A 24,546-nucleotide genomic window follows, 5' to 3' on the forward strand; every position below is an offset into this window, starting at 1 on the left:
TTAAGTGACAAAAAAAAAAAAAAAAAAAAAAAAAAAAAAGTTCGCACCAAAATTGCTGTGTTTTCGGGGACCCCCCCCAAAATGTATCTAGTCCAAAAATTTTTATCCAATTCTCATAAACCATAATCCAAAATTTCAAGAAAGTAAAGAGGCATAAAATTTGTGTACAGTACTTGTCAACAACCTACGGTTCCCGCAAAATTCGCCTGAAACTTTCCTATTCGTTTCTAATGAGATGCCATTGCCGTGTAGGTCGTGCCATTAATTTCTAGTGGCCAAAATTGACATTCAATTGGCGCCCATGCTGTATAAGTCAATGCCATTAATGGCCATGTACGTCCATGCAATTGTTGGCCATATATGTCGATTCTATTAATGCCAATGTATTTAGATTCCATTGACACATATGTAAGTCGATGCCATTGATGGCATGTACGTCCTTGCCAATGACGGCCATGCATGTCAATGCCATAGACAGCCATATTTCTCAATTTTATTGATGCCAATGTACTTGGATTCCATTGACAGTCATGTACGTCCATGCCATTGTCACCAATGTACCTCCATGCCATTGATGGCCATATATGTCTATTCTATTGATGCCAATGTATTTGGATTCCATTGAAGCATATGTAAGTCGATGCCATTGACGGTCATGAACGTCAAAATATCTACTGTGAGTGACCATATAATGTCCCCAAATCAACAAGAAATGACCCTTAGGGGTTTACCTGCAATTTTTGTGGCTGAATTTGTATTTTGATGATTCAGATTTCAAATTCAAACCCTCGCAGTGGCACAGATTTACTCATGCCAAACTTTTTTTAAATTTAAATAAACAACATTGGAAATCACGTTCATCTTTTAAAGGTAAAAAATAATTGAAAATTTCTAAAAAATATAAATTCAACGATAATTGTTTAGCTCTGTAAATAGATAATTTGTTAAAAATAAAAGAATCATTTAAGGAAGAATTTTGTTATGGCACCGGTGGTCAGACAGGGACGTAGCGTCGTATCCACGGCACGTAGTTGCTGACTTTGGCGTAGACGCCTGGGCGACGTTCGCGGGCGCACCCTTCGCCCCAGCTGATCACGCCCGACAACACGAAACGCCCGTCCATTTGGCACACCAGAGGGCCGCCAGAGTCGCCCTGAATGGAAAAACCGTATCGATCATTCTTGAGAAAATCCCCTAAAATGTTTCAATGTTTTCGTAAGGCAAAACCGGCGCCTACCTCGCAAGCGTCCTGCGTCCAATCGGGCCGGCCGGCGCACAGCATGTTGTCGGTGACCTTGTCGCCATAGTAATCGCTCCGCCGGCACACGGCGCTGTCCAGCAGTTCCACGCTCGCCCGGCGCAATGACTGTGAGTGGTACCACAGGCCGTGCTTCTCCTTTCCGAAGCCGGCGATCTCGCACGGGAAGCCCGGCGGGAAGTCCCGGCCGTCCGAGGGCAGGCACGCCCGCCGCACGCCCGCGCTCTCACGGGCGCAGCGACCGTCCGCTTTGGACTTGAGCTTCAGCAGCGCTGCGCAAACACGCATTATTGCCAAAGCCCACAAACACCGCTTCCGTATCTCGTACCGACGTCGTTGTCGTAGTTTCCTTCGTCATTGTTGAAGTCGGGGTGCAGGATGATTTTTTCCACGCCGAACATTTGCTCGAGGGTGTCGCTTTGGTTCAAGTTGCTCTTGCCTAGTGCCACCAGGAAGCGGCGCTCCATGCCGATGGATCTACGGGATAGGAAGTGAGAAGGTAGGAAGCTACCTCCCAGTGTTGCACCGATACCAATATATCGGTCCCAATGTGGCATTAAAATGATTTCATTGGTATAGGGGAGCACTAAACAAATAACATGCTGATGCTGCACAATATGTACTCTTTGAGATCTAAATTCAAAACGCTGGTCACCCTACCCAAGATGGCCGCTAGCTACGCACACCGCCATAAATTTTTAATAAAATTCAAATGACTTGATCATTATTAGATGTCCAATCCATTTGAAGTAGGAGAGTGAGAGCTACTGAATGTTGGTTAATACGGTGCCAACCTTCCCACTTCAAATGATTTGGTCGTCTAGCACCATCAATGGCAGACAGTGAGTTAAGCAGTGTCTGAACATGCCATGATGGAATTACTTTACAAGCAAGTGAGTAAGCAGAAATTTTGTATTAAAAGAAAATAGCCATTCATTCAACTTCTTCAACTGCTAATCGTTACAAGGTTCGTGGGCATGGGTGAAAGTTTGCTGGAAGTTGTATCTCAACCTTTTGGAATTTCTCACATTTCTGCATGAAATCACCATCAAATGTGATCTGATCTTTGTCAAAATCACATAGATGAAAAAAAACCTGTCTGCTTTAACTGAAACCACCCAAACATTTATAGCTTTTCATATTTTAATGAGGATAGCATGCAAACAATGACAGAAGGCGGAAAAATAAGTAAGTAAACCCTTTGCCTAAGGAGACTTAAAGAGCAATTGAAACCAAGTTTAACAAAACAATTTAAGTCAGGTGTGTGCCCTATTATTGATGAGTGGTTTAAAGCTGCCCTCACCACTATAAAACACACACCTTGTAAGAATTGTCTTGATGAGAAGCATTGTCTGAAGTGCATCATGGCTCAGTCAAAAGAGCTGTCTGAAGACCTGTGATCAAGGATTGTTTATTTGTATAAAGCTGGTAAAGGATACAAAACCATCTCTAAACATCTGGATGCTCATTAATCGACAGTCAGAGAAGTTGTCTACAAATGGAGAGTTTGGCGCTGTTGCTTCTCTTCCAAACAGTGGCCGTCCACCAAGAATGACGCCGAGAGTTCAGCGCAGAATACTCAGAGAGGAAAAAAAAGAACCCTAGAGTGTCTGCTGAAGACTTACAGAAATGACTGGCACACTGTGGACTGATTAAACCAAAGCTGAATTGTTTGGGAGTAACACACAACGTCATGTGTGGAGGAAAAATGGAACAGCTCACCAACATCAACACCTCCTCCCTACCGTGAAGCATGGTGGAGGGAGCATCATGATTTGGGGCTGTTTTGCTACCTCAGGCCCTGGACAACTTGCAATCATTAATGGAAGAATGAATTCAAAAGGATGTTTTACAGGAAAACCTGAGGCTGTCTGTCAGACAGTTGAAGCTAAAAAGAGGATGGATGTTGCTACAAGACAATGATCCAAAATGCAGAAGTAAATCAACTTCAAAATGGTTTCAAAAGAACAAAATACACATTCTGGAGTGGCCAGGTCAAAGTCTGGACATGAACCCCATTGAGATGCTGTGGCACGACCTAAAGATTCATGCCAGACATCCCAGGAATCCGACTACACTACAGCAGTTTTGTAGAGAAGAATGGGCCAAGATTAATGCGGAATTGCGGATCGATGTGCCGGACTGATATGCAGCTACAGGGAGCGTTTGGTTGAAGTTATTGCTGCCAAAGGGGAAGCCACAAAATATTAAATGTGATGGTTCACTTACTTATTTTTCCCCTTTCTGTCATTGTTTGCATACTACGCGTATCCTTATTAAAATATGAAAACCTATAAATGTTTGGGTGGTTTAAGTTAAAGCAGACACTGTTTTTTCATCTGTTTGATTTTGACAAAATTCAGATCACATTTGATGGTGATTTTATGCAGAAATGTGAGAAATTCCAAAAGCCTCAGATAGTTTTTTAAAATACTACACAAGAATCACTACCTGTCGGGGAAGCAGTGGGCAGCAGTGAGGACCCAGCACCTGGAGATCAAGGTGCCTCCGCAACGGAAGACCTTCTCTTTGGACCTGCCGCGCCACAAGATGGCCGCCACCCACGGGTGAGATTCCGCCGGCGCCACGGAGCCGCCGACGATGCGCATCTGCTTCCTGCGCGACCGCCGCCCGCACGTCATCCATGCTGGTGGCAAAACAGGAACACACATCAGCACAGCGTAATCAGGGTTGAGGAGGCGGAGCTTACCTGCACGTGTGGTCCGCGGCGGTTGATGGGTCACTGTCGGCGTGATCGCTGGAACTACAAGAGCGTAAATCTGTTTCACAAAAAAAGCTAAAAAAAAATTCCAGAATATTCCGATCTCACAAAAAATGTACAAGTACACAAGCGATGAGGAGGCGGAGCTTACCCGCTCGTGTGGTCTGTGGTGGTTGATAAGTCACCGCCCATGTGATTGGTTGGACTACAAGAGCACAAAGTCATTTTAACATAACTATTCCAGAATATTACGATCTCACAAAAACATACACACATAGGGGCGGAGCTTACCCGGTCGGGTAATCTGCGGGGCATTGGTGGACCGCGCCGACATGAAAGGTCGAACTAAAAGAGCATAAATACGCCTTCACTTAAATAAAATGCCAGAATATTCCGGACTCTCAAACACGAACTGACAAAAAAAAAGGTCAGATTTACTGGCGTCGCATCGAGGAACGTCACAATATTCCCAAAGCAGCTGCTGGTTTTTCCACACTTGACACCATGGACGACGCTTGAAGCGAAGGTTCCTGAAAACAAGCAACAATCCAATTATTCAGGGTTGCACCGATACCATTTTTGATTTCCCGATACCGATACTGTATCAGTACATTAAAAAAATGTACATAATAAAAATAATGTATAGATATTTATTTTAATTAGACTTGTCCGATATTATTAGCTAATTTCGGCCGATAACAGCATTTTTAAACGATACCGGACAATATCAGTTTTGCTTTAATGTATTGAAGTCAATATATATTTTACCTTCATAATAAATATAAAAGCCTTCTACCTTTGTACAAGGGCTGGTCAAAGTGTAGCACAAAAGTGATGCTAATTGACCAGTAGATGGCTCCAAATTAAGATGCTTTGGATTTGTGATATGAGTAGACCATCTGCATTCATGGTGCAAAAATTAAATGAACAATAAATGATTGAAAAATAATGAATTGCAAACTCATTACATAAAAGTAATCCGTTACCAGAAATAAATGGTCACTAAGAAAACTTGTAAAGTAATAAAACACAAAAATCTGTGGAAAAGCCAAGCAAAATGCATCCCGGGAATTGTCATTGCATCGGCATGTCCTATGATTGCCTGCCTGTATTTGTGATCCTTTGGTCGCCCCCTAGTGGCTCTTTGGGGTGACTACTATAAACATGTTTTAATTGTGAATGATCCTCTTACATGTAGTCTCCGGGTTACGACATACTCGACTTCCGCAATTTTGACTTTGCGACGCCGGAGTCTCGTCCGCCATTTTGTCTCCAGTCATTTTTTTAGTCGCAAAAAAGTACCTTATTGTACCTCACAGTATCTTATTTTTTACTTTACTTTATTAATATGATGTGTTCTGTTGTCACTAAACGTGAAGTTGTTCAGCTTTACAGACAGAAAAGAAGGCAATTGTGGTTTTTGAGGCTTTTGACTTCCTTCACTTTTGACACTTTATATAGCTGTAACACACATACAGTATGTACACTTATGTTCAAAACGACACACATTTTAACAATAAAGCACTTGACACAAAACAGGTGTTCAATTGTCCATCTAGTCTGATCAATATGTAAATTTAATAGATCAAAGCCTAATTTGCCTAACAAAAGTCCGCTAGCTTAAATGCTACGAATGCTATCAAAATCGCTCACAGGTAACTCCACAAACTGTAGCTGTAAACTTGATTACAAATGCACAAACAAACATATTAGCAGAAACAACTTACAGCCTTATGTGGGCCAAACCAGCTATCTTTTATCCATGTCAGACATCTGAGTCTGCTCAGTCATACAAGGCGACAGCCCAGCCAGACCCAACGCTGCCACCAGAGGGCAATGTATCCTCAATCATGAAACAAAATACAGTACTTTTCGACTTTTTGGATAGTTTAGTGGTACGTTTGCGACTTGCGCAAAAATTCGGGTTACGTCGCCGGCGTAGGAACGGAACCCGTTCGTAACCCAAGCACCACCTGCATTTAATCATGGACATTTTGGACGCCACACGATCGGACGTCTATCTAGCTGGCAGCCATCTTGGGTAGGGTAACCGACAGTTGGAAACTAATTGTCGAATAGCCTCGGCACGTTATTTTTTAGTACTCCCTGATATCGGTGATGCTGTTGCCATAGAAACCGAAGCATAGTTTGACCTGCAGTAGTTGTGTTGTCCGCCGTCCACGTCAGAGCTGAGGTAGCGTCTCCTGATGTCGTCGTCCCATCGCTGGCATGGGCGTCCGCTCTCCGACACGGACATGAACCCGCGGTAGTAAATTCCGACGCCCTCGTAGCAGTCGGCGCCAACGGCTGCCATGCAGAGAAACTGGCGTTAATTTTATTCCCTTTGAAATGAATGGCGCATTCCAATCTGTCACTAAAACTGCGGATGCTTGTTACTCACATTGGGATTGCAAAGTCATACAAAAACAAAAAAACTGCATTCTTACGTGTTTGGCAGAAGTTTCCTTCAAAAGCGTCGGTACACATGCAAAACATGTGTCGGCCCGTCGTCAGGCTGGGGACAGATGTTCCTCCGTTCTGGCAGATTCCTAGCGACGGATCGCGACACGCTCCGCTTAACCGCATCAGGCATCGAGCTCATTCCCAGCCCGACGCGCCCCGACTTGACGGCGGCTCACCTGAGCTCCACCACGAGGACAAAATGGTCTGCCGCCGCCGCCTTCCTGCCTCGTTGCTCTGGTAAAAAACAAAAAACAAACACATTTTAACAGCTAAACGAGACGATACATAGACACGTGGGGTGCACTTACGCCAGCGCCATCTGCCGGTGAGCACCATAACGCCAACGCTACGAGGAACAACGCCACTGCCGTCCGCATCGCGCTCGGCGTACACACAAAGTGTGAGCGGGAGATGAGGAGGGCCTCCCAGGAAGCTGAAACATACAAACACACACATGCAAGCATCAACAAAAAGACACACCTACACACACAAAATCATACACAGGCACGCAAACCATTACCGTGGTACCTCTAGTTACAAACGTCTCTACAAACGGAATTTTCAGGTTACAACATGCTTCATCTGGAAAACTTGTTAAGAAAGAAATCTCAGGTTATGAGAGGCAAAAATACTATACAGTACCGTAAAAGATTCGTATGTACAGTGGGGCATCACTCCGTCGCGTCAAAATGATAACAAGAACGGGGAGCAAAAATCCCAGAACCACACGGGGGGGGGACCTAGTGAATGACCTACAGAGAGCTGGGACCACAGTAACAAAGGCTAATATCAGTTGTTACTCAAATCCTGCACTGCCAGACGTGTCCCCCTGCTGAAGAAAGTACACGTCCAGGCCCGTCTGCGGTTCGCTAGAGAGCATTTGGATGATCCAGAAGAGGACTGGGAGAATGTGTTATGGTCAGATGAAACCAAAATAGAACTTTTTGGTAGAAACACAGGTTTTCGTGTTTGGAGGAGAAAAAATACTCACTTGCATCCGAAGAACACCATACCCACTGTGAAGCATGGGGGTGGAAACATCATGCTTTGGCGCTGTTTTTCTGCAAAGGGACCAGGACGCCTGATCTGTGTACAGGAAAGAATGAATGGGGCCGTGTATCAAGAGATTTTGAGTGAAAATCTCCTTCCATCAGCAAGGGCATTGAAGATGAGATGTGGCTGGGTCTTTCAGCATGACAATGATCCCAAACACACAGCCAGGGCAACAAAGGAGTGGCTTCGTAAGAAGCATTTTAAGGTCCTGATCTCAGGTCTCCAGATCTCAACCCCATAGAAAATCTGTGGAGGGAGTTGAAAGTCCGTCTTGCCCAACGACAGCCCCAAAACATCACTGCTCTAGAGGAGATCTGCATGGATGAATGGGCCAAAATACCAGCAACAGTGTGTGAAAAGCTTGTGAAGAGTTCCAGAAAACGTTTGGCCTCCGTTTTTGCCAACAAAGGGTACATAAGAAAGTATTGAGATGAACTTTTGGTATAGACCAAATACTTATTTTCCACCATTATTTGCAAATAAATTCTTTAAAAATCAAACAATGTGATTTTCTGTTTTTTTCCCTCCACATTCTGTCTCTCATGGTTGAGGTTTACCCATGTTGATAATTACAGGGCTCTCTAATATTCTCAAGTGGGAGAACTTGCACAATTAGTGGCTGACTAAATACTTATTTGCCCCACTGTATCTATGAAGTGAAGGAAATAAAGAAGTTACTGGCAGTTTACTTCAAGTTACTTCCCTGTAAGGTTACTTCCTGTGCAATTGCCAAGTGGAACAACTTGAATATCCTCTTCAGCTTGGCTGACGTGACATTTGCCAATGCCTGGATCAAATCAGAACACAAGAACGAAAACAAACTAGAAGGCATTTGAAGTAGCTACGGGTTCACTCTTCTCAAACACCATGGCTGGAAGTTTGGAGGAGTCTCTCCACTGTCCGACATGTTTGGACATCCTCAAAGATCCCGTCGTGCTGTCGTGCGGTGACAGCTTCTGTCGTGCGTGTCTGCAGCAGTGGAAAGACAATGGAGAGCGGTCGTGTCCAATCTGTAGGACAGAGATGAGGTCGTTGGAACCCCCTCCAAGCCTGGCATTGAGGAATGATTGCGAGAACGTTCCAAAAGCCTTGGTCAATTCGGAAAACATCTGCAGCTTGCACCAGGAGAAACTCAAACTCTTCTGTTTGGACCACCAGGAGCTTGTGTGCCCTGTCTGCAGAGACACAACAATCCACCTTTTTCACCGGATCCAGCCTCTTGAAGAAGTGGTGAAAGATCACAAGAAGCAACTCGAAAAAGGTCTGCGGAACACCATAACAAGACTCGAAGATTATATTGACTGTAGAAAGAACTGCAATGAACAAGCAGAGTACATTAAGTTCCAGAGTGAGAAGGTCGAAAGCAAGATTAAAAAGGATTTTGAGGAGTTGCGTCACTTCCTAGACATCGAGGAGAAGGCCAGGGTGGCTGCGGTCAGGGAGGAAGAAAAAAAGAAGAGTCATTTTATGAAGGAGAAGATAGCGGCTTTCGACAGAGAAATAGCCGCTCTCTCAGATGCCGTCAGGAACGCTAAGGTGCATCTGACATCTAGCGATATTTCCTTCATGAGGAACTTCCAGATGACGGTGAGCAGAATTCAAGAGCTGCCTGATAAACCGGAGTTGCCCAGAGGAGCGCTGCTGGACGAAGCAAAACACGTGGGCAACCTCAAGTTCAGAGTGTGGGACCAGATAAAACAGAAGATCTCCTACAGTCCCATCATTCTGGACCCCAATACAGCCGGTCCGGGTCTCGTTCTGTCTGAGGATCTGACCAGTCTGACTTCAGAAGAGGTACAACAGCGTCCAAAGAATCCAGAGAGGTTCAAGGTCAATACTGTGCTGGGTTGCGCTTTGAACCGTAAAAGACAGGTGTGGGAAGTCGAGGTGGGAGACAACACGAACTGGGAAGTCGGGGTGGTCTGGGGGAACCCTTGTTTTCCAGCTCAAATGGAGGGCTTCAAAATTGCATTCAAGGATGGTAAATACCGAAAGTTTGATGGTGAATTTGGTGCGTGGAAGCCGCGTGTAAAAGTGCAGAGGATCCTACTTTATATTGATCGCGACTGGTCATTTTCAATGTCCGAATCTCTCACAAACACCCAATTAGGCTCAAAGAATGTTTTCAGAATGCCATACTTGTCCGACAACACAAAAATCTATCCTTTCTTTTTCACGATGGATAAAATTCCTCTGAAAATATTCCCAAAGACTATTTCCGTTTCATACTAAATATGAGATTTTGCTGTCGCAATTTAGAAATGTGCAAACATTCTTCCCAGTGTCCCTATCTGTAAATGTTTTCTTCCTTCGCCCGCAATCTTTTGGGACCTTCAAAGCGGAGATTTTGTTGTGTGCGATATTGACCGCTTGGTAACAGAAACATTATTATTACAAGAAAAAAGTCAATGTGATTTTGTATTTTTTGTGGTGTGCAGATTATTATTATTTTGATCTAGCCATCATCTTCTGAGATTTTCAAAGCAGAAATGATGTTGTGTGCAATTTTTACCACCAGGTGGCGGACTTTCCATCCAAACATTTTTGAAGGAGCAACCAATAAACCCAGCACTAGCTCAATCCGTCTTGTTGTATTTATTTTAGGGCTGTCAAACGATTAAAATTTTTAATCGAGTTAATTACAGCTTAAAAATTAATTAATCGTAATTAATCGCAATTAATCGCAATTCAAACCATCTATAAAATATGCCATATTTTTCTGTAAATTATATATATATTCTGTGAAATAAATTGTTGGAATGGAAAGATAAAACACAAGATGGATATATACATTCAACATACGGTACATAAGGACTGTAGTGGGCATTTCACTCTACTGTCATTTAAATCTGTCTATGCTGTCCTCACTCCGAAGCGTCTACTTTTTCCAAAGCTAGACAGCTAGTGAACGACGCCTTAATAATTAGACTTCTTCCTTTTTCATCTGATTTATTAATAAAATGGCCTCAAACCATTGTCCTCTTTAGACCGTCGTAAAACTACAAAATAAAAGTACACAAGCATTGCATTAGCAACAACTTTAGCTTAGCACGCTATACAGGTTCACTAAACATAATCAAAAAGCGTCTCATACAAAAAATATAACATTTCGCTTACTAACATAATATGTACATTCTTTACAACAACCATACTTACGGACAAATCTTGTCCAAGGATCATATAAGCACAACATTATCAGCCCGAGACGTCGTGCAGCCATAATGAACTGGCAAGAAAATAATAAACCATGTCGCAAAGCGACCACAAGAGTTCGCTGTTGGACAGCAAAAAAAGCCTTGCTGTAAAACTTACCAAAAGGCAGAATACTTTCTGAGCGGGACATGTGCGTTAATTGCGTCAAATATTTTAACGTGATTAATTAAAAAAATTAATTACCGCGCGTTAACGCGATAATTTTGACAGCCCTAATTTATTTCAATATTTACAATTACTGACATGCAATGTTAAATTTAACTCATTCACTCCCAGCCATTTTCCCCGGAGCAAGGTCCTTCGCTCCCGTCCGTTTTACTGAATTTTGACTGATTTTGCAAGGCCCACAGAAAATTCTGTTCTATTGCTATATTAACATGGAACCCACCAAAAGAAAGATTAGACCAGGGGTCATGAATTAAAAATCCTCTGGGTCCGAAATGAAAAAATTACAACAATCTCGGGTCCGGAAATATTTTTAATGCTTCTTTTTTTAAAAAAAAAAAAAAATACAAATGTATTTTTACATGTCCATGCTGATAATGACAACATTCAAAAATGTAAATAAAATATAAAAGGTGCACAAAACTAAAAAAGTGCTTTAATTCAATCATTAAATAGCAACATAAGAGCATGTTCAAGATTTGTTTTTGTATTTTTTAAATTGTGGATGCTGACAGGGGGATTTGCTTTATTTTTTTGACAGACCTCTTCTTTTTGCTTTCCATCGACAAAGTTTCAGCAACTACACTCATACAGTCTTTGACAATCGGTGCGTAACTGAGAGACTTTTTGTTTTGACCCAATATTCACGATATTCTGAGGGAGAATTCCTTTGCGCGTTGCTGTACAGTGAATAAATGGACCATGAGCCTTGAGGTGCGATCATATTGAGCCCTTAATTCCACTATTTTTTGAGAACGGATGGCAGAGTTCACAGGGAAACTTTGCGAAAAAAGCTACGTGCTTTGTGTCATAGTGCCTTTTCAAATTGCTGCTTTTTACAAGCGCTACCTTCTCTGAATGAGTCTCAGATGAGGCATAGCTGTCTTGTGCTGCCGCCAGGTAAAATGAACAAAAATGTGTTGGTACACTCCTCCTTAAACACTCTTTCTGCATCAATCTTAGTAGTTTTGAGCACCCCATTTGCCGTACCTTTTCGCCTCTTCCTCCAACTTCATTCGGCTCAGTTTTTGGCTGTCACTCCGCGGAGTCTGGAAAACGAGTGTGAGACATGCTGTTCTAAAAATAACTTTCAAATGCTTCACTCCCATTGGTTGGCTCACGCGCGTCAACGCTAAGGTTTTTGTTTGTTGCCCGCCTCCAATCTACAAACCCGCAGACAAAAATTATTTTTGTTGTTGCAACGTGTATTAGTCCGGACAGCTTGAGATCCGGTCCAGACGGCTTGGAGGTCCGGAACCGGACCGAGGTCCGCGGTTCCGTGACCTCTGCATTAGACTCTCTCAGCAGAAAAAAAACGGAAGTTCATATCTTTCTCCATTCTTTAGAAATCAGTATTAGAAAATAGCTTAGTTGCAGCAATTTTCCAATTGCTGATGAAAAAACTGAGAAATTGAGCTTTTTGTGAAAGCATACATTTCAAACATAACTCTGACTTTAACACAGCTATTTTTTTGCGGTAGTTACATCCCAAACTTCTGACTAATGTTTTCGTTCTACAAAATAACAAACAACAAGAGAAATAGAGTTTTGATCGCAAAGTAACAATTAAAGTAACAATATCGATACATTGGTCAGGAAATCATTCTGGGATATTCTACAAACAACTAATTAACAGAAAAGCAAGCTTCTCGTGTGAATTGGAATTAGTTTATCACTAGTAGACGTCCAATCCATATGAAGTGGGAGGAATGTTCATTCGCTGCCATCCCTCCCACTTCAAGCAGATTGAACGTCTAGGGCTGTCAGTGGCAGTCAATGCCAGGCAGTTAGGTAATTATGGGTCATTTAAGGTCTCACTGGAACGGCACCAAACAAAAGTTCCAGCATCATCACCCTGTCCAATGCAGATTCTTGACTCTTGACACCTTGTCCAATTCAGATTCTTGACTCTTGACAAGGTGATGATGCTGGAACTTTTGTTTAGTGCCGTTCCAGTGAGATTTTCAAAGATGGCTGCCTGAAGAAAACATCAAACTTCCCTCAGTACTTGATGATATGGGGCTGCCTGTCAGGAAAAAGCACTGGGAAGATGGCCGTGGTTAAATCTTCAATAGATGCACAAGTTTACATAGAAATTTTAGACAGCTTTATCCCTTCAATTGAAAATATGTTTGTCATTTTCCAAGAGGACAATGCATCATGCCACAGAGATAAAACTGTTAAAGCATTCCTTGGAGAAAGACTCATCCAGTCGATGCCATGGCCTGCAAATAGCCCAGATCTCAACCCTATTGATAACCTGTGGTGGAAATAGAAAAAAATGGTCCACAGCAAGGCTCCGACATGCAAGGCTGATCTGGCAACTGCAATCAAAGAGAGTTGGCACCAAATTGATGAAGAATACTCATCAAGTCCATGCCTCAGCGACTGCAAATTGTCATAAAAGCCGGAGGTGGTGCTACAAAATACAAGAGGTGTGTTTTGACTGTTATTTCTTTGTTTGTCTCTAATAATTCCATTTTTTTTTCTCCTCAGAATGGATTGATTCCATATAATTTTACCTGTACTTGCGCTATAAAATTAACATTTACTGACCACCACAATGTTTTTTTTAATCATTTCTTTTAGCGTTTCTGAATGCTAAAGAGTTGCACTTTTGAACTTCTGGTAATTCATTATTTTTTCAAGCTTTTCATCCGAGTTTGTTCTACATTATAAAATGTCTGAATGAGTGCTTCTTTTAAAACATTGACACCTTTTTAAAACGATATCTCGATTCTTGGCAGGAGCATATCGATAACCTTTTGGGATACATATCATCACGATATATCACCATTTCGATATTTTGTCACACTCCTACTATCCATAATCTTTTGAGATTTTCAAAGCAGAGATTTTGTTTGCTACCAGGTGGCAGAATTTCCACCCAAAAAAATATGGCTGCTTTGTGCTTGTACTACCACCATGGGCAACAAATAAATCATTATCGATTTCAATATTTAGATGGGACTTTTATATTTTATATCAATATCAATTTCTGACATTACGCTCATTACCATTTCAAAACCCGACATGCAATTGACACAGGTTAAATATACAACCACGTGCACAAATTCACTTTTGCACACATGCACTTACACGTAAAGTGTCTAAAGACGCACGCACGCTCCTAAACGCACTCTTTAACACATACATATGCAAACACAAAGTACACACAAGCACTCACGTTGATTATTTTTGCGAACATGCATTCAGGTGTCAATCGTGACCTCAACTAATAAAAAAAATGCCATACCTCCGATCACGTGACGTAATCATGGCCAGCAGCAGCAGGACCTCCGCTTGATAGTCGATGAGTGACGTCACCGAGAAGCGGTTGAAAGTCAAATAGGAAACTTTTCCCATCCCGGAAATCTTCCAGCTGCGAGTTCCTGCTAGGTGCTGCGTTCGGAGACGCTCGGAAGTGAGAAACTTTCAAGATAACGTCATGTTAACTGCAGCCAAATAAGATCTCTTCGAAGACATATTAACAGCATGTTGGTTGCTGCACTAAAAAAAAAATTCACATGGTGAACGATCATCTTCCCGAATGAGTACAGTGACGGGTTCACTAACATTTTGGAGGGGCCGTGAACGTCTCACCCTCATCAGAGGACCTGCTGTCAGTCGAACCGGCGGCAGAAAGAAAAAGACAACGGGACCAATGAATGATGGGAAGCGGCGACAGCAAGCTTCACTTCAGGAAGGCTGTCATCCAGCTTACCAGCACTACTCAGGTCAGACAACGGGACCGGAGAACCGGACCACGCGAACATATGTCATATGCACACGCGCGCTACACTGTCTAACATTTTGCGTTTTGGTCACTTTTTGCCTCATTCTTGCCAAAAACTTGATTGACAGCTCTGAGCCAATCAACTTCATGTTTGACTAATTAGTTGTCTGAAAAACACGCACTTTTTGGCTACATTTTTTTGGAGTGAAAAATAGTGTTTACTCTTGTCTCCCCATTGTGTGGTATTGACTGATGCCAATACTGTACCCGTATGTTATTTTTTAATTTATACATTTTTTCCCGTTTTAATACTAAATTACAACAATTGAATTTAAAGTCATTGCTATCATGGCTTGGTCAGACACTGCTCAACTCATTGGCTTCCATTGATGGTGCTAGAAATCCAACCCGTTTGAAGTAGGAGGGTTGGCAGCCAATGAAAATTCATTCATTCGCTGCCACCTGAATTAGGGAAATTTATAAAATTACCTCGTGCAGCCCGTGGAAGCGTCGGACGACGCCTTCTGGGAGCAGTTCTGGGCCCACCCGTCCACCTCCATCCAGGACATCTTCGCCTTGGTTCCGGCGGCCGAGATCCGAGCGCTGAGGGAGGAGTCTCCGTCTAACCTGGCGACCTTATGCTGCAAGGTGCGTTCCTTTGCCGTGTCGCCGCCGCTAGTGTGACTCCGCTCCCTGTGTCGTTCAGGCCGTGGAAAGGTTGTCCCACGCGGCAGTCCGCGGTTGCCCATCAGAGCGGGAGCGTGCCGCCGCCCTGAACTGCACCCGTCTGCTGACCCGCGTCCTGCCGTTCATCTACGAGGACGCCGACTGGCGTGGATTCTTCTGGGCCGGCCTCCCCGGCGCCCTCAACCAGGTAGGTGGATGTCAATCCAGAGTTATGACCGCGTTGAAGTCCAGTGTCCCTTAGCGTCACCCTGACGACGGAGGCGACGACTCCGACTCGGACGGGGGTCGCCCCCTGGCCGAGACGCTCCTTCTCGCCATTGCCGACCTCCTCTTCTGTCCGGACGTGACCGTCCATAGCAGTGGAGACGGCGGACAGGCAAGTCCACTTTTGTTGCCTCAAGGGTGGCCATATATCCTAATTTAAATGCCTCTTCCAGAGTCCTGCACAGGACACTTATTTGTCTTCATTTCTGAAATTGCACCTGAACGCAACACACTGCAGTGTGTTTGCATATGCATCTACCGATCGGCAATGTAAAACACTTAAGAAAGCCTTATTTGACCTCAACATCTGATATGCGGTCAACTATTGTGGAAATGACCTCTGGAGATTCCTCCAGAAGCTAAATTTGCTCTCTGCAGACTTTGTGTTAGCCACTCAGCTAAAGCTTACTAGGCGTGTTGTTTGCTTACATCGCTAAACAACTTGTTAGCTCAGTAGCTATCCCATTAGCGTCTTCAGTAGTCAGTGAATGGGGAGTAACTATGTTTGATTATCGGGCGGAGCAACTCAACAACCTGAGTACACATAGCGAGAGCCCACGAGGGGGGAGGCTAGCCCCCTTTCCTGCCTGAGATAATGCTAAAAATACGCTTCCGCTCACTTTTACAAACAATATTATTACTTTATTCCAGAATATTTTCAACAGACTACAAACATTATTCCAGAATATTCCTACTTGACACGGCATTTCAGTTACTTCAGAATATTACAATTGAACTACCTAAACTTCTAGAACATTCCTGAGGGACATGCAAGACTTCCATGATTTCAGAACTGATAACAAAGTCTTGGTGCAAATGCTAACACGTAACAATGGGCGTACTCCGCTACAGGAAGTTGGCGCAGATGCCATCGACAGTTGCGAGTTGATCTGGGAGGCCGGCGTGGGTTTCGCCCAATCGCCTGCGCTCAATTCGACCCACGACAGCAACAGGTGAGGCGGCGTCACCTCCAGCTCGCATCCTTCACATGTCGATGACTTTGTCTCTTTTTGCGGCTTGGAGGATGGAGCTTCTTAAACTGCTGCTGACGTGCTTCTCTGAGGTTCTTTACCTCTCCCCCGCCGAAAGCCAACACAACCCCTGGGTACTCTTCTTCTGCTCCGCCGCCAACAGGTACACCCAATTGTAATTGTCAGTGGTGCGTCTGGAAAGGGGGCGTGTCTGGCTATACGTCAAAATCGATGCTCCCTAAAACACATCGCAAGAAAGCGCCAATGACAACGCATAGAAGTTGCTCTCCTAAACATCTCTAAGATTTGCCTTTTGGGTTAGCCTATATACTATTCGTAACTCAACCACGCCTCCGCCAACGCTAGGTAGCGGCTATAAATAGGGTTCGCTATAGACCATGTGCAAGATGGATGGAGACGGAGTTTAGGCTTATCCTATAGCACTGCTAGCTTCAGCTAGCTAGCATTGACATGGTTGTGGTTGTGTGAGATTAGGGTTAGCTATAGAGCACATGCCAGGGGGACAGAGGCATGTTGCTGTAGCTTCCGCTAGCAACTGCTAACTTCTGCTGGCTTGCTTTGACAGGGGCATGGTTTGAGATTAGGGTTACGAATTGGGTTAGCTACAGACCGCATGCTAAGGGGATGGTGTCGTGGTCATTGTTTGGCTACAACCTACAGCTAGCGTGCGCTAGTGGGGGCGTGGTTGAAGTTAGGGATACGAATAGGGTGAGCTATAGACAATGTGTAGTGTTGCATTACTTGTGATACTCATTTTCAGATGTGCCCCCATTCCAAGACACGCCCCATTTTCAGACGTACCTCCATTCCCAGACACACCCCAATTTCAGATTCGCCCCCGTCTCAAAAGCCGCAGACAGAACATACTCACGTGATTTTGGGCATGCAGACATGCCCTCCCTTTGTTCACATCTCTGCTTAACGTGGTTTGTGCCTACAATCCCTCGGGGCGGGGCATCCCGTATGACCACCTGCTGTTCTCGGACCGGCGCCGGGTCCTGGTGGAACAAGCGCTTCAGGTGCTTGTCGTGGCCCTGGAGCAGCGACGGCCTCCAGAGACCGAGTTGGCGTCCAACCAAGACACAGACGTGAGGATAACACGGATCCTGTCCTGGCAATAACTTTCTCACCCCCTCTCACGTTCACATCTTTTGTTCTCACACAGTCTGGTGAACCCGAGAACCAGTTTGTGAATTTCCTGTCCAGAATCCACCGAGAAGAGGTGAGGGAGCGCGAGACCCATTCGGAGCGGCATGTGCCAATTTCTTGTCTCATAGGATTTGAGCTTCATCCTGAAAGGAATGAGTCGTCTCCTCAACAACCCTCTGGTGCAGACATACCTGCCAAACTCCAGCCAGAAGATCGGCTTCCACCAGGAGCTCCTGGTCCTTTTCTGGAAGATCTGCCATTTCAATAAGGTTAGGGGGAATCCGCGTGGACACCCACGAGGCTAAGCTTACCGGAAACTGACGCGCTTCTCCAGAAGTTCCTCTTCCTGGTGCTGAAGAGTAGCCATGTTCTGAACATTCTGGTGCCCGTCCTCTTCTTCCTCAACGAGGCTCGCTCTGACCCGGGTGAGTTTTCAGGCGGGCCGGCCCGAGGTGCATTGCGTCCATGAGCGTTGAACACAAGTGTGCCATAGCCGCCGTGGGCCTTGTCCACACGGGAGTTTTCATCCTGCTCCTGCTAAGCGGAGAGAGGAACTTTGGCGTGCGCCTCAACAAACCTTTAACGCTGCGTGTCCCCATGGATGTCCCAGTCTTCAGCGGGACGCACGCCGACCTGCTGCTGGTGGTAACGCCACTGTAGCCACGCTCAGGGTGAAGTAGGAAAGAGGTACCGAGCACTCGTGGTTTCTCCACAGATTGTCCACAGGGTCATGACCGGTGGACATCGACGACTGCAGCCGCTTTTTGACTCTCTGCTCACCGTCATCGTGAATGGTTAGTGTCGTCATTTGCGTGTCAGTCCTTTTTCGGTCGTGACGAATGACTCGTTTTGTTAGTTTCTCCGTATCTGAAGAGTTTGTCCATGGTTTCGGCCAACAAGCTTCTGCACCTTCTGGAGATTTTCTCCCGGCCGTGCTTCCTGTTCTCGGCCCCCCGCAACCACCAGCTGGTCTTCTTCCTGCTGGAGGCTTTCAACAACATCGTCCAGTATCAGTTTGACGGTCAGAACACCCCCGACTTGGTCGTTCGTGTCACCTGACTGAACCGTTGCATGCCATCCTCGTCAGGTAACAGCAACCTGGTCTACTCCCTGATCCGGAGAAGGAACCTGTTCCATCAGTTGGCCAACCTGCAGGCCGATTCAGCATCCATTCAAAAGGCACTTTTGCACAAGAAGAAGAAAAAGAGGATGGATGGTGCCGAATCCCCGGAGGGTGAGCCGACTCGGACCAGCCCTTCTTTGGGGATCCGCGACTTCGAGAAAACTCAAATGGATCAGGACGTTTCGGACCGCTCGGGGGCTTCCGCCGACAGCAGTGCCGTGGGCGGGGCCAGTGACACAGAGTCCAACTCGGAGCGGGACCGCAAGGTACACACCCGAGAAGGTTGCTCTTTCTCCCATGGCTCAGGGTTCTTACAGGTCACAGTACCTGTTGGTTTTGGGTCACTTCCTGCACATTTTGGGGTACTTTAGGGGTCACTCCCATTTCTTGTGGAATTTGTTATTACTGGATCAAAAACTGCAAAAACCTTTGTGCAACAGAACACTCAGACAGAGAGCGAAGCCGGCACTCAACTTCCAGTCGACTCGTCAGCACCTTGGACCGCCACGCCTGACTGGGTCGGTTTCTTCAAACTAGCTTGTTAAAATTGTCGTCTATTTTCTTTCAAAGTTGTCCCCGTCCGAGTTCGCCGTCTCACCATGTGGCGCTCACAGGTGCTGTCTTGGAAGTCCAAACTTCCCCTGCAGACCATCATGCGACTTCTTCAAGTTCTCGTCCCTCAAGTGGAAAAAATCTGTATTGACAAGTAAGTCGATTTTCTTTTACCCATGTCACCTAATTGATTGTATGACGAGGGTGTTTTTTGCCGGCTGTTCAGGGGTCTGACGGACGAACGGGAAATTCTGAAGTTCCTCCAGCACGGCACTTTGGTGGGTCTCCTGCCGGTGCCTCATCCCATCCTGATCCGCAAGTCCCAAGCCAGCGCCGCCACGAACTCATGGTTCCGCACGTACGCGTGGGGTGTGGTCTACTTGCGGTGAGTCTTCTGAAAGGCACGCCCAGCCGACGGGGCCCGCCGCAACTCACTGGTGTTTTTGGTCACCGTAGCAACCTGGATCCGCCCATCTGGTACGACACGGACATTCGACTCTTTGAGATCCAGAGGATTTAAAGCGGTTTCCGGGAGGATGACATGTTCATTCTTGACTGCATGCAGCAATTTTCTCTTTCAATAAAATAAATAGCAAAATGAAGGGAGGCTTAAGTTTTTCAACCAAGGTTGTAATACTTTTGTTTTTTATTGTTTCCAATGCAAAACTCTGGTTCTGCGTGTACTTGTACTACGACTATGAGTACTTGTACATATTACAATTATGTATACCTGCATATACTGAAAATAAAGGTACTAGTACTAACCAGTACCAGACATATCCAGCTGAGGGCGACCTCGTTTGCAACACCTGCTTAAGACGCGTTGTTGACGGTTGGACGCCAGTAGCGACCGTTCAGGAAAGTCATCGGCAGACGGGAGAGGCAGAGGCGTGTCTTCTGGAATGTCGCCCGGAATGTCGTCCGTGTTGTCCTCCGCTTTGTCTGCGCTCGCCTCGCCAGGCGACTTTACCACTTTACCACGCAGACCGTCGAGAGCGGACTTAAATTCTTGTTCCTCATCGTCGCCTGAATCAAAGTGAGTACACTTGTGATTACGGAGAATGTCTATGATATTAACGATTGAAGATGACAATTTCAGGCCAACATGCCGGAGACCGCAGAGTCGCACGCCTTCCACTTGACTACCAACCGCAACTGCACCATTGAGGTCGTCAACCGCACCTCTGTCTTCTGCCTCACCAACCCCAAGTAGGTGCACCCGCACACATGCACCAAGACTTTCTTCTTCTTTTTTAATGTGGGAGCAAAGGTCATTTAAAAAATATAATTACAAACATAAACAAATGAGTACTACACCCACTTAAAAATCATCTAGCGTTCTAGGCATGTGACTACTGCGCCACCTCTCATTTTCGTACACTAGAATTCTAGGCACATGTGAATATTGCACACTACAGTCCTAGGCACATGAGAATATCGCACACTACAGTCCTAGGAACATGAGAATATCGCACACTAGAGTTTTAGGCACATGAGAATATCGCCCACTAGTTTCAGGCACATGAGAATATCGCCCACTTTTAAATTTTGCACACTAGTGATCTAGGCACTTTTAAATTTTGCACACCAAGACTTTCTTCTTCTTTTTGGTGGTGGGAGCAAAGGTCATTTAAAAAATATAATTACAAACAAACAAATGAGTAGTAACCCCACTTAAAAATTGCACACTAGCGTACTAGGCATGTGATTACTGTGCCACCTCTCAATTTCGCACACTAGAATTCTAGGCACATGTGAATATTGCACATTACAGTTCTAGGCAAAAGTGAACATTACACTCTGCAGTCCTAGGCACATGAGAATATTGCCCACTAGAGTTTTAGGCACATGAGAATATTGCCCACTAGGTTTTAGGCACATGAGAATATTGCCCACTAGAGTTTTAGGCACATGAGAATATCACACACGACAGTTCTCGGCACATGTGAATATCGCTCACTAGAGTCCTAGGCACATGAGAATATCACACACTAGAGTTCTAGGCACAGGTAAGTACTGCACACTAGGATTCCAGCCACATACAATGTCACACACTGCAGTTCTAGGCACATGTGAATATCGCCCACTAGTGTTTTAGGCACATGAGCATATTACCCACTAGTGTTCTAGGCACATGAGAATATCACACACTACAGTAGTAGGCACATGAGAATATCGCCCATTAGTTTTAGGCACATGAGCATATTACCCACTAGTGTTCTAGGCACATGAGAATATCGCCTACTAGAGTTCTAGGCACATGAGAATATCCCACACGACAGTTCTCGGCACATGAGTATATTGCACACTAGAATTGTAGGCACATGAGAATATCACACACTAGAGTCTAGGCACAGGTAAGTACTGCACACTCGGATTTTAGGCACATACGATGGCACAGTAGTTTCTAGGGACATGTGAATATTGCACGCTAGGGATCTAGGCCCCGGTAAGCATTGCACTCTAGGATTCTAGGCACATACGATAGCACGCTAGATACTAGGGACATGTGAGTATTGCACACTAGGGTTCTAGACAGTTAAGTATTTCAGACTACAGTCTAGACACATGAGAATATTGCCCACTAGAGTTTTAGGCACATGAGAATATTACACAGTAGAGTTCTAGGCACATGTGAATATCAAACACGGGTTCTAGGCACATGAGAAAATGGATCACTCCAGTTAAGGCACATGTGAATATCTCAGACAAGACTTCTCATTTCATTTAATTACTGCTCATTAGAGTTTGGACAGCTTTGACTACTTCGGCTTGGAATGAAACATGATTGTTTGGCACAGGGTTTACAATGAGAGAGGGTTCCCCTTCAGCCCCCCGCAGCCGACAGTGCGCGTGGGCCGCGGCGAGGTGTGCTCCTTCACCAAAGATGACAACACGGCCTCAGGCGCGGTGGGAGTGCTGACCTACGAGCTCTTCCACATGCACAACAAGTACTGCAACGAGATGGTGGCCGTCATGTTCTCCGTGCCCTTCGACTACAACTTCTACAAGAACTGGTTAGGGGTGGGGGTCTACCCCAAGTCGCGCGAAACCGACGAGAAGCTCTACAAGGAGATGTACAACTCCAAGGACTTCACCAACTTCGTGCGCCACGAGGCCGACGGCTCCGGCGTGGAGTTCATCAGCCGTGAGGTGGAAGTGGCCGCCTGCATGTCCAACGAGGGCCACGCCATCATCAAGCTGGAGGTCAGCGAAAAGTAGGCCTGAAGGTCCTCGCCACTTTTTTTGCATTCCCTGTCAGTTATTAAAGTGGATCGTGACTTCCAAATGAACGTGTTGCCTCTTTTTCACATCGCCTCAAACACGCAAAAGATATTCATTCAGTGTAGGCTACTCACAATTGAACATGCAAAACAAATTGGCCGATACTGTAACGATACCACGTTAAAAAATATATATTAGGGCTGTCAAACGATTAAAATTTTTAATCGAGTTAATTACAGCTTAAAAATTAATCGTAATTAATCGCAATTCAAACCATCTATAAAATATGCCATATTTTTCAGTAAATTATTGTTGGAATGGAAAGATAAGACACAAGATGGATATATACATTCAACATACGGTACATAAGTACTGTGTTTATTATAACAATAAATCAACAAGATGGCATTACCATTATTAACGTTCTGTTAAAGCGATCCATGGATAGAAAGACTTGTAGTTCTAAGATAAATGTTAGTACAAGTTATAGAAATTTTATATTAAAACTAGGGCTGTCAAAATTATCGCGTTAACGGGCGTTAAATTTTTAAATTAATCACGTTAAAATATTTGACGCAATTAACGCAGATGCCCCGCTCAGAGAGATTTAAATGGCAGTACACAGTGAAACTCTCACTTGTTGTGTTTTATGGAGTTTTGCCGCCCTCTGCTGGCGCTTGGGTGCGACTGATTTTATAGGCTGAGCATGACCCATGAGCATTGTGTAAGTAATCATAGTTGATAATTTACAGAAAAATATGGCATATTTTATATATGGTCTGAATTGCGATTAATTACGATTATTTTTTAAGCTGTAATTAACTCGATTAAAAATTTTAATCGTTTGACAGCCCTAATTAAAACCCCTCATGTTTTCGTTTGAATAAAATTTGTAAAATTTTCATTAAAAAAATTAATTATTGACATCAACAATGGCGGGCTACTACTTTCTTACACAGTGCTCATGGGTGCTGAGGCCTATAAAACCAGTCGCACCCAAGCGCCAGCAGAGGGCGATAAAACTCCGAAAAACAACAACTACACATTTCACTTTGCTGTCATTTTAATCTGTTTGAGCAGGGCATTTGAGCGTTAATTGCGTCAAATATTTTAACATGATTAATTTTTAAAATTAATTACCGCCTGTTAACGCGATAATTTTGACAGCCATAGTATTTTCAAAATATAATTTTCTTATATTTGTCAATAACGACGCTAGACGTCCATTGCGTTTGAAGTGGGAGGATTAGCGGTGAATGAACATTCGTTCACTGCCACCCTCCCACTTCAAATGGATTGGACGTCTACTCGTGATAAACTCTTGAGAATTGACAGCAGAAGCATGCTAAGGCATTTCATCAACCCTACCAACATGGCCTCAAGGCGGCCATGTTGGTAGGGGCGACGTTCCCGTCAAAGTCAATGCATTAACATTCAAGTCATAAGAAGCTTATTTTTAAAGATCAACTGTCTGCCATTGGCAGCGCTAGACAAATGGATAGGAGAGCTTTATTAGTCATTGACACACAGTACAAGTACAGGTAACAAGAAATCGGGCTGCTGCAGATTGTTCCGTTCAGCCAACTTCTCTCTCTTCAAAAATTACGGAGCAAGTTACAAAATACACAACATACAACATAGCAGGGATATGACACGACTCACATGCAGGAATCTTTTGTTATGACAATAAGGAGCCTGCGCGGTCATGAACGGCCGGACAGGAAGTGAGTTGAACAGTGATAGTTGAAGGCGACGGAAGCGGATTGGAGGTATGACGATGTCTGTATGTGTGCACATGAGTTTATCAGTGCATGTGCCTGTATGTAGACCACAGGTGTCAAACCGATTTCAGAAAGGGCCAAGTGGGTGCTGGATTTTGTTCCAACCGGTACCGCGCAGAGAGTTTAACCAATTAACTTTCTGCTGAAACAAGCAGCACCTGAC

The 24,546-nt window shown here is 44.5% G+C and overlaps 4 protein-coding genes across 10 annotated transcripts; 3 read left to right on the forward strand and 1 right to left on the reverse strand.

Moving 5' to 3' along the window:
- Positions 1-45: 45 nt before the first annotated feature.
- LOC130909432 (urokinase-type plasminogen activator-like) lies at positions 46-14,187 on the reverse strand. Of its 6 annotated transcripts, none has more exons than XM_057825905.1 (13): positions 14,062-14,128; positions 6,752-6,876; positions 6,620-6,677; positions 6,428-6,529; positions 6,134-6,287; positions 4,398-4,510; positions 4,272-4,325; positions 4,132-4,185; positions 3,969-4,055; positions 3,710-3,905; positions 1,587-1,735; positions 1,238-1,530; positions 46-1,153 (listed from the first exon to the last, which is right to left on the reverse strand). In XM_057825905.1, the coding sequence occupies exons 1-13, from the start codon at positions 14,084-14,086 to the stop codon at positions 995-997; spliced, it is 1,569 nt and encodes a 522-aa protein (XP_057681888.1). In that variant the 5' UTR covers positions 14,087-14,128; the 3' UTR covers positions 46-994. The 6 variants fall into 6 exon arrangements, with proteins under 6 accessions (XP_057681888.1, XP_057681892.1, XP_057681886.1 ...); XM_057825909.1 differs by lacking the exon at positions 14,062-14,128 and adding an exon at positions 14,131-14,187 and having other exon boundaries at positions 47-1,153; XM_057825903.1 differs by lacking the exon at positions 14,062-14,128 and having other exon boundaries at positions 47-1,153; positions 6,752-6,931.
- Positions 7,406-12,669, forward strand: LOC130909433 (E3 ubiquitin-protein ligase TRIM35-like). Its single transcript, XM_057825910.1, has one exon. It carries the CDS (start codon positions 8,364-8,366, stop codon positions 9,726-9,728), a length of 1,365 nt encoding a protein of 454 aa, XP_057681893.1. The 5' UTR covers positions 7,406-8,363; the 3' UTR covers positions 9,729-12,669.
- On the forward strand, positions 12,838-19,977 carry LOC130909429 (protein HID1-like). Of its 2 annotated transcripts, none has more exons than XM_057825890.1 (18): positions 12,838-14,611; positions 15,109-15,258; positions 15,317-15,484; positions 15,539-15,677; positions 16,418-16,514; positions 16,585-16,695; positions 17,443-17,641; positions 17,719-17,775; positions 17,831-17,971; positions 18,037-18,127; positions 18,196-18,347; positions 18,418-18,496; positions 18,559-18,723; positions 18,790-19,091; positions 19,266-19,343; positions 19,440-19,531; positions 19,604-19,762; positions 19,834-19,977. In XM_057825890.1, the coding sequence occupies exons 1-18, from the start codon at positions 14,543-14,545 to the stop codon at positions 19,895-19,897; spliced, it is 2,313 nt and encodes a 770-aa protein (XP_057681873.1). In that variant the 5' UTR covers positions 12,838-14,542; the 3' UTR covers positions 19,898-19,977. The 2 variants fall into 2 exon arrangements, with proteins under 2 accessions (XP_057681873.1, XP_057681874.1); XM_057825891.1 differs by having other exon boundaries at positions 18,040-18,127.
- A 291-nt stretch (positions 19,978-20,268) lies between these two features.
- LOC130909818 (DELTA-actitoxin-Aeq1a-like) lies at positions 20,269-22,666 on the forward strand. The gene is made up of 3 exons (XM_057826690.1): positions 20,269-20,413; positions 20,477-20,586; positions 22,179-22,666. Exons 2-3 carry the CDS (start codon positions 20,483-20,485, stop codon positions 22,597-22,599), a joined length of 525 nt encoding a protein of 174 aa, XP_057682673.1. The 5' UTR covers positions 20,269-20,413; positions 20,477-20,482; the 3' UTR covers positions 22,600-22,666.
- The last annotated feature ends 1,880 nt before the right edge of the window (positions 22,667-24,546 follow it).

The sequence above is a fragment of the Corythoichthys intestinalis genome, chromosome 21 (assembly GCF_030265065.1).
Source record: "Corythoichthys intestinalis isolate RoL2023-P3 chromosome 21, ASM3026506v1, whole genome shotgun sequence".
Lineage (NCBI taxonomy): Eukaryota > Metazoa > Chordata > Actinopteri > Syngnathiformes > Syngnathidae > Corythoichthys > Corythoichthys intestinalis.